Source organism: Artemia franciscana, chromosome 11 (assembly GCF_032884065.1).
Source record: "Artemia franciscana chromosome 11, ASM3288406v1, whole genome shotgun sequence".
Lineage (NCBI taxonomy): Eukaryota > Metazoa > Arthropoda > Branchiopoda > Anostraca > Artemiidae > Artemia > Artemia franciscana.
The window spans coordinates 27,379,581-27,391,884 of NC_088873.1; the positions used below are offsets into that span (position 1 = coordinate 27,379,581).

A 12,304-nucleotide genomic window follows, 5' to 3' on the forward strand; every position below is an offset into this window, starting at 1 on the left:
TAAAAGTTCTAGAGCACTTTTTATGAGCCAAAAGTAATTAGAGGGTAGGCGACCCTCCTCCTAAGAAAATAATTTACCAGACACTTTCTATCCAAATTTTGAGAGAGCAATTTTCTTTAGCATAGTTGAAAGGCTCAGTAACTTTGTATCTAGGGATATAGGTAATGTCAGTATCCCAGAGTTATACAGTTTGTCCATTCCGTTTTAAAACTAAATGTTGCTTTAAAAGTAAAGCAAAAGGCAATGTGCACAGCCATATCTCAAGATCAATTGAGGGTACTCAATTGGAAATTTCAGGGCTACTATTACTACTTCTACTCTTATAATTTAACTAAATCAAAAGAGTGCAAGCGGATCCTAGTTGTCAAAGAGCATACACATAATTTTTAGGGAGTTGTTTTAGCTTAGAAATTATTGTAATTTCTGTTCGTTTTGGGTTTCATTTATCTATTGATGGTGATTTTTGGCAGTTTTACCCTTTATAGATTTTTTTTATTTTTTGCTCTTTTTGGTTTAACAGAGTTCTGTATTTTTCTTTGAAAATCATATTTTGTGGAAAAAGTTTCTTAAATCAATTTCAGGAGAAAGCCAAACGAAAGCCTTTTGCTTGAGCAACCATAGATTTTATTTGTTTTCGAAATAAATAAAAAGGTTTGAGAAGAAGAGGAAGTACATCAGACGACGAGTACTAAATATTTTTTTTTTGTATCTAATTAGATGTTTTATTTTTTAGCTTAGAAAGTGGCCTAGTTGAGATAGAGTAGACTAATAAAGCTTGCAGGAATGGATTCTGAACCTAAATTATGTTTTGGGTGAGTTTTGTTAAGCTCCTATTGATAGCTTACTGCTTCTCGATTTTAGGTAGTCCCAGTAACTAGACCTCTGTACAAGATACCATTGCTGTTAAAGAGAAAATGTTAAAACACTGCTTGATGATTTTTCATGCTGTTTCTGGTATCAGTTTAAGATTTTCATTGTCCCGAAGGAAACATGCTAAAAAGGACAAAAAAAGCAAGCAGTCTCAACTTTGTAATATGCACAATAATTGTAGGCTACTCAGCAGATTCTATAGCCATAAACCAATTTAATTCACTTTTTTTATAAGTAAATTTTGATAATAAATTTTCCATAGGCCAACTCAAACACCAAAATAGCCTACCATAAGGTTCAATCAGAAATAAAATGAGTAAAATTCTAGTTTATTCTAGCTTATTTTTGCTATCTTAGAAAGGGGTAAGGTTAGGAAAATAAAACTTTCAGGGTTCAGTCTATAGACTTAAGTTGGCCTCTGTCCTGGGAAGATATTTTGAAGCACCTACCTCCACCACATCTCCCTCTAGAGGACAGTAACCTTTGAAAATCTTGTGTTATAAAAGTTAAACCTTACAAAATAGATCTTCTGCTTAAATGAAGTAGCCTACAAAAAAAAATGCTTTTCAGCTTCACAACTTTGCTCAATCCAAATATATAAGGCTCCAAAGTTCTGCAAATATATTTCTTGGTAAATGTTTAGTTTTGTTCCAAGTGCTCTAAAGTGCATATTACTGCATATAGCAATATTCTGATGATTACATATTGTTTCTTTGTCATTATTAGGGAAGCATATTCATTTCTGGTTTACCCCCCTCCTTCATGGGGCAAAGTAAAAATGGGTAAAGTGGGCTTGCTTACAGGTAACTTTACCTATAGAGCAAAGCATATTAGTCCATGAGCCCTGCAGGCAGTGGGGCAAGGTCTTTTCAGCAGAGAGATAAAACTAAAAAAAACCTCAAACAAGGTTTATTAAATAAATATAGAATACAGATCTTGCTGTGCTGCCCACAGGGCTCATGGACTTGTATGCTTCACTCTATTGGTAATGTTATCTGTAAGAAAAGCCCACTTTGCACATTTTCAGTTTGCCCCAAGGAGGAGGAGGGTCAACCAGAAATGGATGTGCTTCTAGAATTAGTATTTCTAAGTACTCTAAACTGGATACTATGCTGCTTTGCAGAATAGTTTCCAGTTTAGAGCACTTGGAACAAAACTTAATGTTTACCCATTTCTTAAATTTAGGGAAAAAAAATCATTTATATGGCTTCAAATTCTACTCAAACAGCAGGAATTCCATTTTCAGAACTAAAACCAGAGGAAAAGAAAGTGATAACTGATAATTAAGGTTAAATGTTGTTTTGTCAAAATTTCAATGGGTCAAAACTGTCAAGTAGGCAAACTTCTAAGACTTAGAAATCAGAAGAGGGTTAGCACAGAAGCTTAGCAATAGCTTCCCAGAGTATATTTTTGGCCCTGCATTAATTACTGAAAGTTTCATTTCCCTAACTTAACCCCTTTCCAAGATAGCAAAAAGAAGATAAACTAGAATTTTTCCGTAAAATCAATCATCCCATGCTTCTATCAATATAGTCTCAACCCTTACAATATAGTAACTGTTCTGGAAATACACCCCCCTCTCTCTCTAATGGCTCCATACATTTCTGCTACAAATGTATTTCCTCATTACTTTAATTAGTAATATGTCCTAGCTCTTATGTTGACCCAGTTATTCTCTCAGTGTAGAATTTATCTTCACCTGTGATCAAGTACATTATTTACCAAATCATTACTTAAAACAATTTTCAAAAGTAGTATTGACAATAATACAATCAAACATGACAATATGATTGATACAAACATCCTGCAAGTTATACAATAAGAGCTATATAAGTAAGAAAGTAAGAATTTTAGTGTTTTCTTTTAGTTTTTATACATTCCTAGGGCAGTATGTAGGGCCATGAGTTGTTTGAAGAGCAGTGTTATATTTAAGAAGGGGCCTAGTCCCTGACTGATAGTTGTCAGTTCCCTTGTTCATTCCATCACTTTGCTCAAATGTTCAATATCTCTTATTTCATACTTATTGTGATTACATTTGATCAGGTTGAAAGCTACTTAAGCTTTGTTGTTAATATTTGACCCAACTTAACTCAGTAATATTTAAAATGAAAGTGACTCAGTGAGCTTTAAAAAAGAAAATATATTAACAGACATCATAATGGCAAAACAAAACTATCAACAATCTCTCTATCATTTTCTTTTTCAAAAAGAGTGTATGTAGTTGATGAAGATAGTGCTTTGACTCCTACTGTTCCATTAGTAATGCCATTAGTGCCAAAACCATTCTACTTAAAGGAATTGTTAATCAATTACCTTTTTTGCAACTTTATGCACTATTCTACTTTTCCCATATTTTAAAATGCTTGAGAGAGATTGGCCATTAAGAATGAAACACATTAGCCCTATAACAGCATTGAGTTGACACTAATCATCCTGGATCAGTTTACTATTGGGTGTAGATAAATAATTATTGTCTAACTTTGTCAGCCAACATGAAAACATCAAGTATGGTTTGAATACCTTACTTCACTTCAAATTGTAATTGAATAGTTTATTTTTAAATCCTAACCTTAGTAATACAATGCCTTTCTTAATACAAGTTGTAAAAGTTCTAAAAACTTTTTGTAGTTATGAAGCTGTTGCTGCTACAAGTCTGTAACTCTATTGGAGAAGCTATGCTAGGTAGCGGATTAATTTCTTCAACGGAGTTCTTATTAACTTATTAGTTTTAGGAAATGAATATACTGATTGTCTAACTGGTATTTTTTTTTTTGAAAAATTGAGAAAACTTTGAAAGAGGAGAGTCACTTAATTTATTTGGAAAGATAGGGTAAAATGAAGACAAATACAAGAACTAGAATTATGTTGGCTGCTTTATAAGTACCAACTTTCTAATATTCAAACTGAAAAAAAGCTCACTCACTTGTTATTTGATTCAGTGGTGAATCCAGGTGGGGGGCACAGGGGCCCCCCTAATGTAGTTGTGGATTTGGGGGTAATATCATGTTGCCATATCAAATATCATATTTTTTGTAGATGATGAACAGCTTTTAATTTTTTTTTATGGCAGAGTGGTTTCTATAACTTACTGTTTTTGTATCAATATTTTTACATCATTTTAATTTCAACAGATTTATTAGAACTTTAACCCTCAGTAGATTTTAGATTAAATTTACAACCCTTTCCACAACCTACCTATGGAATATAATTGTTGAGGTTCCCTTTAAATTGCTGGTATTTCTTTGTTTGCAAGTCTATCAGAGTAAAATATTTTTTTGTGCCCCCTGCTAAAAAAATCCTGGATATGCGCCAAGGCACACAAGAAAAGACTGTTGGCTAATCCTGGATAATGAGCCAAGGCACACAAGAAAAGACTGTTGGCTAACTAAAGTTGTATGATCCCCTATTTTCTGAGGCTTTGATCTATTTTCTGGTTTTTGAACCAAGCTTTTTCTCCTAAGGCCTGCAAGCCTTTTCTCCTGAGGATGTACATAGTGACTTTTGATGTATCTTGCTACTTAACCATGCAATAATTTTAAATCTTATAGGAGCTTATAGTTCACAAATGTTATTTTCATTTAGATTGGAGACAACAATTGTCTAGCCCCTTTCAACTACATCTCTCTTGTCATTCCTGAAATATTGTAGACAAGGCATTTCAGTGAGTTGAATTTGCATTGGGTGTTTCTGATGCTTTTAGGATACAGCAGAAAAGTTGCCTCTATAAATAATTAGCTTCTCTGCAAATTTCACCACCCTAGGATAATGTCTTCTGTTCTTGCAACTTACTTCTCCTTTAACTTTTTTTGCATGCTGGCCAATGGTCTGCATTGCACAAGTACCAATCTCCTGATTCAATGCCTTTGACCAGGAATGCAATGTGTGGTTGGGGGCAAATCATCTGATGCTTGCCATATTTCCCCCCAGATTTCTCCTGGTACCTATTTAGAGCTGGTTCAACTCTGGCTGAGCTTACAGAGTCACACCATTAACCCCTGTTCCAGACCAAATAACCAGCAACACCAGGACTCAAATTCATGAAACCCCTATTCTGGCAAGCAACGTTAAATTTCAAAAAGTTAGCAAACTTGGCCAGTTTTATTTATATTTTTAAATGTCACTACACTTTGCAGTAGTTTTAAAAGTTGCACCTATGTATTGTTAATTACTGTGCAAAATTTTATGCTCCTTGGACAATGTTCTGTTCTGGCAAGGAGCCTGAAATCCCCAGAACATTTATAACATTTAATATTTAACTAACATTTATTGAACATACACCAGCATTGTCATACTCTTGCATACTATTAGGTATAAGAAATAACTATTCAAAATTAAAAGTGCGAAAATGTGTTTTGTCAGGTCTTAAGGTTTTGTACTGTCTCTTGCACCTAAATTCAGTCTTGGCCTGTCTGAATTTCAGATTGGAGCAAATAAATTCATCCTGTTTTTTTTTTTTATTATGACCATACACTTTTTTTGAGGCCTCTGTAATCAATTTTACTATTCTTACCACAGCTTGTGTATGGCATGGGAACTTTGTAAAAGTCCACTCAATTTTTAAATCTTCTGTAGTCACATTCTGTATGGGTGGTGAAACTATTTTGCAGGACAATCAGTCAATTAGTTTGATGTTGTCATTTGCTTTAAAGTTTATTTTTGGAATATCAAACTTTCTAATCCCAATGTGTCCAACTGTTCCACCTGATTCTTGTGCTTTTATGACTATTTTAATTCCAAGGGCTCTGATATGTGCTCTCTTATCAGTCAATATTGCAAGCAGAATATTTTCTGAGGATGCAAAGTAAGCATTCTGTGAAATCCCTGGGTTGATATTAAATTGATCCAAGTATCTGGATGATTGAATAAAATGGTAAAGATGTTGAGCGCCATCTTTAATTGAATGATGTATTTTGATGCAGAGCCTAGATGGCACATATGCCCTGATAACAAACTCTATTATAGTATGAAGTTGTCTGATGGTTCTCTGGTCGAAACATAGTCTTAATATTCTGTTTGCTGTTGTCAACCAGCAGGACATGTTTATTGGTCAAAGTCTAGTGGCTAACTTTTTTATCTTTAAATGCTAGTGTTGTTTGTATTGTAACAGCAATTGTAGTTAAAATGAAAAAATATCCCATAAGAATTAAAAATTTATCAGCTCCATAGTGCTGTTTAAGAAAGGTTGTAATCAGAAGAGTTTTAATTTATCCAGATAGACTATACACAAAGAATTTGTTTATCCAGAGAAAAACAAATTGCAGCTTATTGAGCTCTAGTGGACAGCAAGCTATTAATTTAATGAGTAGTAGGTGCTGTTGAATGTAATTCAATAATTGCTCAATGAATGACAAAAATTAATTGCAATAAGTTCATTGAATACAGGGTAGATATAGCACAGTTAATCTTCTCCTCTGTTGTCAACATAATTTTTATGGCACTTGGTATTAACCAAGTGACATATAGCAGTCGCCAATTCTGTCGGTCTGTCTGTCGGTCCCGGTTTTGCTACTTTAGGCACTTCCAGGTAAGCTAGGACGATGAAATTTGGCAAGCGTATCAGGGACCGGACCAGATTAAATTAGAAATAGTCATTTTCCCGATTTGACCATCTGGAGGGGGAGTGGGGGCCCGGTTAATTTGCAAAACATAGAGAAAATGAAGTATTTTTAACTTATCAGCGGGTGATTGGATCTTAATGAAATTTGGTGTTTGGAATGATATTGTGTCTCAGAGCTCTTATTTTAAATCCCGACCGGATCTGATGACATTGGGGGGAGTTGGAGGGGGAAAACCTAAAATCCTGGTTTTTCTACTTTAGGCACTTCCAGGTAAGCTAGGACGATGAAATTTGGCAAGCGTATCAGGGACCAGACCAGATTAAATTAGAAATAGTCGTTTTCCCGATTTGACCATCTGGGGGGGGGAGTGGGGGCCGGTTAATTTGGAAAAAATGAAGTATTTTTAACTTATGAGCGGGTGATTGGATCTTAATGAAATTTGATGTTTGGAATGATATTGTGTCTCAGAGCTTTTATTTTAAATCCCGACTGGGTCTGATGACATTGGGGGGAGTTGGAGGGGGGAAACCTAAAATCTTGGAAAACACTTAGAGTGGAGGGATTGGGATGAAACTTGATGGGAAAAATAAGCGCAAGTCCCAGATACATGATTGACATAATCGGAACTGATTTGCTCTCTTTGGGGTAGTTGGGGGGGTGGGAGTAATTCTTAAAAATTAGAAAAATGAGGTATTTTCAACTTACGACGGGTGATTGGATCTCAATGAAATTTGATGTTTAGAAGGATATCGTGTCTTAGAGCTCTTATTTTAAATCCCGACCGGATCTGGTGATGGGGGCGGGGAGTTGGGAGGGGGAAACCTAAAACTTGGAAAACACTTAGAGTGGAGGGATCAGGATGAAACATGGTGGGAAAAATAAACACAAGTCCTAGATAGATGATTGACATAAACAGAACGGATCCGCTCTCTTTTGGGTAGTTGGGGGGGGGGGGGTATTTCTGAAAAAAAATGAGGTATTTTTAACTTACGAACGGGTGATCGGATCTCAATGAAATTTGATATTTAGAAGGATATCGTGGCTCAAAGCTCTTATTTAAAACCCGACCGGATCTGGTGACATTGGGGGGGGGAGTTGGGAGGGAGAAACCTAAAAATTGGAAAACACTTAGAGTGGATGGATCGGGATGAAACTTGGTGGAAAAAAAACACGAGTCCTAGATACATGATTGACATAACCAGGTCGGATCCGCTCTCTTTGGGGTAGTTGGGGGGGGGGGGGGGTAATTCTGAAAAATTAGAAAAAATGAGGGATTTTTAACTTATGAACGGGTGATTAGATCTCCATAAAATTTGATTTTTAGAAGGATATCGTGTCTCAAAGCTCTTATTTTAAATCCTGACCGGATCTGGTGACATTGGGGGAAGTTTGGGGTGGGGAAACCTAAAATGATGGGAAACGCTTAGATTGGAGGGATTGGGATGAAACTTGGTTGGAAAAATAAGTAGAAGTCTTGCATACGTGATTTACATAATTGGAACGGATCCGCTCAATTGCGGGGGGGGGGGGGGTAATTCTGAAAAATAAGAAAAATGACGTATTTTTAACTTACGAAGGAGTGATCGGATCTTCATGAAACTTCATATTTAGAAGGACTTCGTAACTCCGATATCTTATTTTAAATCTCAACCGGATCAAGCGTAATTGGGGGGGGGGCAGTTGGGGGGACTGGAAATCTTAGAAAATACTTAAAGCGGTGAGATCAGGATGAAACTGGATGGGAAGAATAGAAACCTGTCTAAGATACGTGACTGACATAACTGGACCGGATCTGCTCTCTTTGGTGGAATTGGGGGAGGGGGGGGGGTAATTTTGAAAATTGAGGTATTTGTAACTTACGAAAGGGTGACCAGATCTTAATGAAATTTGATATTTAGAAGGATCTTGTCCTTTAAAGTTCTAATTTCAAATTACGACCAGATCCTGTGACATTCGGGGGAGTTGGAGGGGGGGGGGGAACCGGAATTCTTGGAACACATGAAAATTGGAGTATTTATATCTTACGAATAGATGATCGGATCGTAATGAAATTTGATTTTTAGAAGGAATTCATGTCTCAGAGCTCTTATTTCAAATCCCGACCAGATCTTTTGACATTGTGGGGATTTGGAGGGGGAAATCTTGGAAAAACGCTTGGAGTGTAGGAATCAGGATGAAGCTTGGTGGATAGAATAAACAAATGTCCTTGATACGTGATTGACAGAATCGTACTGGATTCGCTCTCTTTGGGGGAGTTGGGGGGAGGGGTTCAGTGATTTGGCGAGTTCGGTGCTTCTGGACGTGCTAGGGCGATGAAAATTGGTAGGCGTGTCAGGGAGCTGCACAATTTGACTTGATAAAGTCGTTTTCCCAGATTCGACCATCTGGGGGGCAAAAGGGAGAGGAAAAATTAGAAAAAATTAGGTATTTATAACTTACGAGTGGGTGATCGGATCTTAATGAATTTTGATATTTAGAAGGACTTTGTGACTCAGAGCTCTTATTTTAAATCTTGACCGGCATTAAGCCTCTTATTTTTCTTTTTAAATCAATCTATTGATTCATAGAATTTTGTTAGAGCTCATACCATATGATCTCTTGGCTCTTAGCTCTTCTCGCCTCGTCACAAGTGCCATATGAGCTCTTAGCTCTTGTTTTCTTTTAAGTTTATATTTTTCATCCACTCATTTGATTATTATTTTTTTTATTTTATTCTTCATCATTTTGTCTTCAGTCTTCAGCATCTTGTTTAATTCTAAAGTTATCCTCCTCCTCCTTTTTGTGTGTGTGTTTTGTCATTTTAATTTTGATGATGGAAGTATTTTAGCAGATGTCCTGACAAAACATGTGTGGTATTTTTTTATATTTTGATGGATTATGTCCCCATTTCAACTTCCTTCATACTTATCATATGTGAACAATTGGATTCTACTTACTGGCAAGAGCTGCTTAACAGACATGACTATTTATATTAATTTTCTCTTGTAGTTTTCATTGGTCCTATGAGCCAGTTAACCTTAAAAGTACTTTAAGGTATCTTATAAAGTACCTTAAAAGTACTATGAGCCACTTGACCTTGGCTTAGAGTGCTGTATATCTACATTAAGATAAGCAGAAAAAACAGCTGTGAATAATAAAGAACATTGATTTTCCACAAAATATTGCCCTTAGAAATTTTGTCCATGGGTACTAAGAATATTCTGGTTAAAAGATGTGTCATGTGTTTCCCACTTAGTCTTTGCTATCATTGTGGCTATTTGGTAGAAAAAAATGCATGTGGGGTGGTTGCCCTACAACTACTTGTGGGCCATAATACAGGCACTAGAAATTTGAATTTTTGATTGAACAAACTCCCTTTGAAGTTTCTACAACCACTTCTTTCATGCAAAGCAGCCAGGAAAAACACATGGGAGGTACATGGCTCTTTTACTTTGGTTGTGTTAGAGTGTGTATGATCCTCCAATTTAACCAAAAAGTAAAAAACATGTTTTTAAATAGGTTTTTATGTGCGAAAGAATCACCACGTGACACTGAGTCAAGAATGATGAATATTATCCATACTAAACTTACAAGTAAAGACTAAATAAAATTGATAGAATTTTGAAAAAGAGCTTGAAAACCTTCAAAATGGTAGTGAACCAAAAGAAAAAGTATACCATTGAAATTCCTTTTTCAAAAACCTTTGACTGGAGGTTTTCACCACCTGCCACCTTTGGGAAACCTAAAAAAATCATATTTTGGCCTGTCTGTCATTGATGTCTTTTTTTTCTGGTGCCAGAAGGGTACTGGAACATCATAGAGAACTGTTTAAGGGCTCATTTGCATTACAGAATGAAGTTCTTTGAAATCCCAAAAATTGCAGCAGATACACCATGGTTGAACATCCTTAACCAGGTTTTAATTCCTTTTAGTCAGGATATGCTCTGACAACCCCCACCCCAGCCCATGTATAAAGCTTGGAAATTTGCATCTGTAAGGTATCTTTTTAATTAAGATTTGTTTGATCATAAGAACACAACAAATGATTATTTAAAAAAAGTGAATTTATTTTCGAAAGTACATACATTGCTCTATTTAACAGCATAGTTGCCAAGTTTGTTGTTACACATATCATACCTCTTAACTAATTCTAAAGTAATCTCTGAATAAAAACCTGCCACCTGTTCCACTAACCAGGAATTCACGTTCGTTTTTAAGTCGTCATCATCATTGTAATGTTAGCCACTGAGGTGTTGCTTGAGGTGGAGAAATGGATGGCAATCACTTGGCGCAAGATCAGGACTTTGGGTGATTATGTGAGTGATTTAAAACTGTCCAACAAATTACAGGTCTGACCAGCAGTGTGAGGTCTTGGAATGTCATGAACAAGGACAATTTCCTTTGTCAGCATGCCAAGTTCTTTTTTTAAGCTCTATGCAGCTTTCCTAGGGTTAGGCAGCATGCTTCTGCATTGATAGTGGTTCCTCTGTTGCATAAAGTTGACCAAAAAACACCATGCCTATTTCCAAACACCAACGTCATGATTTTGTGCTGGGAGAGAGGATGTTCATCCTTCAAATTTTCAGGATAGTGTGTGTGTTTCCATTTCATGTTCTGTTGCCTTGATTTAGGCGTGATAGGAAACCCATGTTTTGTCTCCAGTTCAACTGGTTGCCACCTCAGTGGCAACCATTACAAAGATGACAATGATGTAAAAACAGGAGTGAACTCTTGGCTTTTGGAGCAGGGAGTAAGTCTTATACTTTAAAATTAATTGAGAGGTATGATAAGTGTTTTAAAAAACTTGGTAACTATGTCGAAAGATAGAGTAAAGTATGCATTTCCTGAAAATAAATTTACTTCTTTGAAATAATCTTTCATTGTGTACTTATGTTCAAATGAACCTTAATTAAAAAAAAACACTTGTATATGGTCTTATGTAATTTTAAGTCTTTAATCTTTATTAATTGCATGTTTTATTATTGTATTCTTTTTTAGCTATTGAATGATGGCTAGTCCTGCTGATTATTCACTTCTATGGCATTTCAATACTTCAGGTCTATCTACTATTTATTAAAGTTAATCTTCCTTGTGAGTGTCTCTTAAAGCATGGAGTTATCTAACAGTTTTCAAGGTATTTAACCCTATAATTCTTTTTTCTTTTTTGACTTGTTCCCGCCAAGTCCGTGAGTTGTTGCATTATGCAAAATCTGAGTGTTCACCATGCATGCTAATTCTAACTTTGTTGTTAGTTCTAGTCTTCTTTTTCATATGGTTCTACTGAGTGCACGAGGTATATAAACTTACATTAAAATGCGAAAATTAAAACTAAAAATGTTTTTGGAAAACTTTTTAAAACAGTCCTAGCATCCTTACTTCAACAAAGTTCCACCAGGACTGATAAATAAAATAATGTGAAAAGATAGATTCATTCAAACAAAACAGAACAAAATGATTAAATGTAAGTTTTCAAAGCTAATCTTGCTTTTTTGGCAGCTAATCTCAAAGGCTTTTTGTAACTGGTTCAATACTATTATAGATCGGTTTAGTAAAATGTTTTGTTCGATCATTTTTAGTTAGATTTGAGTATAAAGAATCTATTGAATACTCCCCCAAGTCCGTATTTAAAGAAATATTATTATTTATTTTGAGACTAATTTCGGTCGATTCTCGAACCACCTGTTTTAACCCCAAATCATTACTAATGAGAGAAAATTTTTCGAAAAGTATTTTGTGGGTGGGATTATTAAATATATGGTAAGCTAAAGCAGAAACAAAGGAGTTATTAGAACTATTAGAAATTAACACTTTGTCTATGTCTTCTTTATGCTGGTGTAGCGTTTTTTTTAGATTCTGATAAGTTCTGCCTACATAGTATTTACCACAGTCACGTGGTA

The 12,304-nt window shown here is 35.5% G+C and overlaps 1 protein-coding gene across 3 annotated transcripts in view; it reads left to right on the top strand.

The window, feature by feature from the left end:
* Nucleotides 1-655: 655 nt before the first annotated feature.
* The window catches only part of LOC136033034 (ubiquitin carboxyl-terminal hydrolase CYLD-like), a 46,303-nt gene continuing 34,654 nt past the window's right edge, over nt 656-12,304 (top strand). Inside the window, exons 1-2 of one of the 3 annotated variants that reach the window (XM_065713596.1) lie at nt 656-685; nt 11,406-11,541. In XM_065713596.1, the coding sequence (XP_065569668.1) occupies nt 11,517-11,541 (25 nt within the window). In that variant the 5' untranslated portion in view covers nt 656-685; nt 11,406-11,516. Of the gene's footprint in view, nt 813-11,405; nt 11,542-12,304 lie in introns of all 3 variants that reach the window. The other 2 variants (XM_065713595.1, XM_065713594.1) reach the window with 2 other exon arrangements.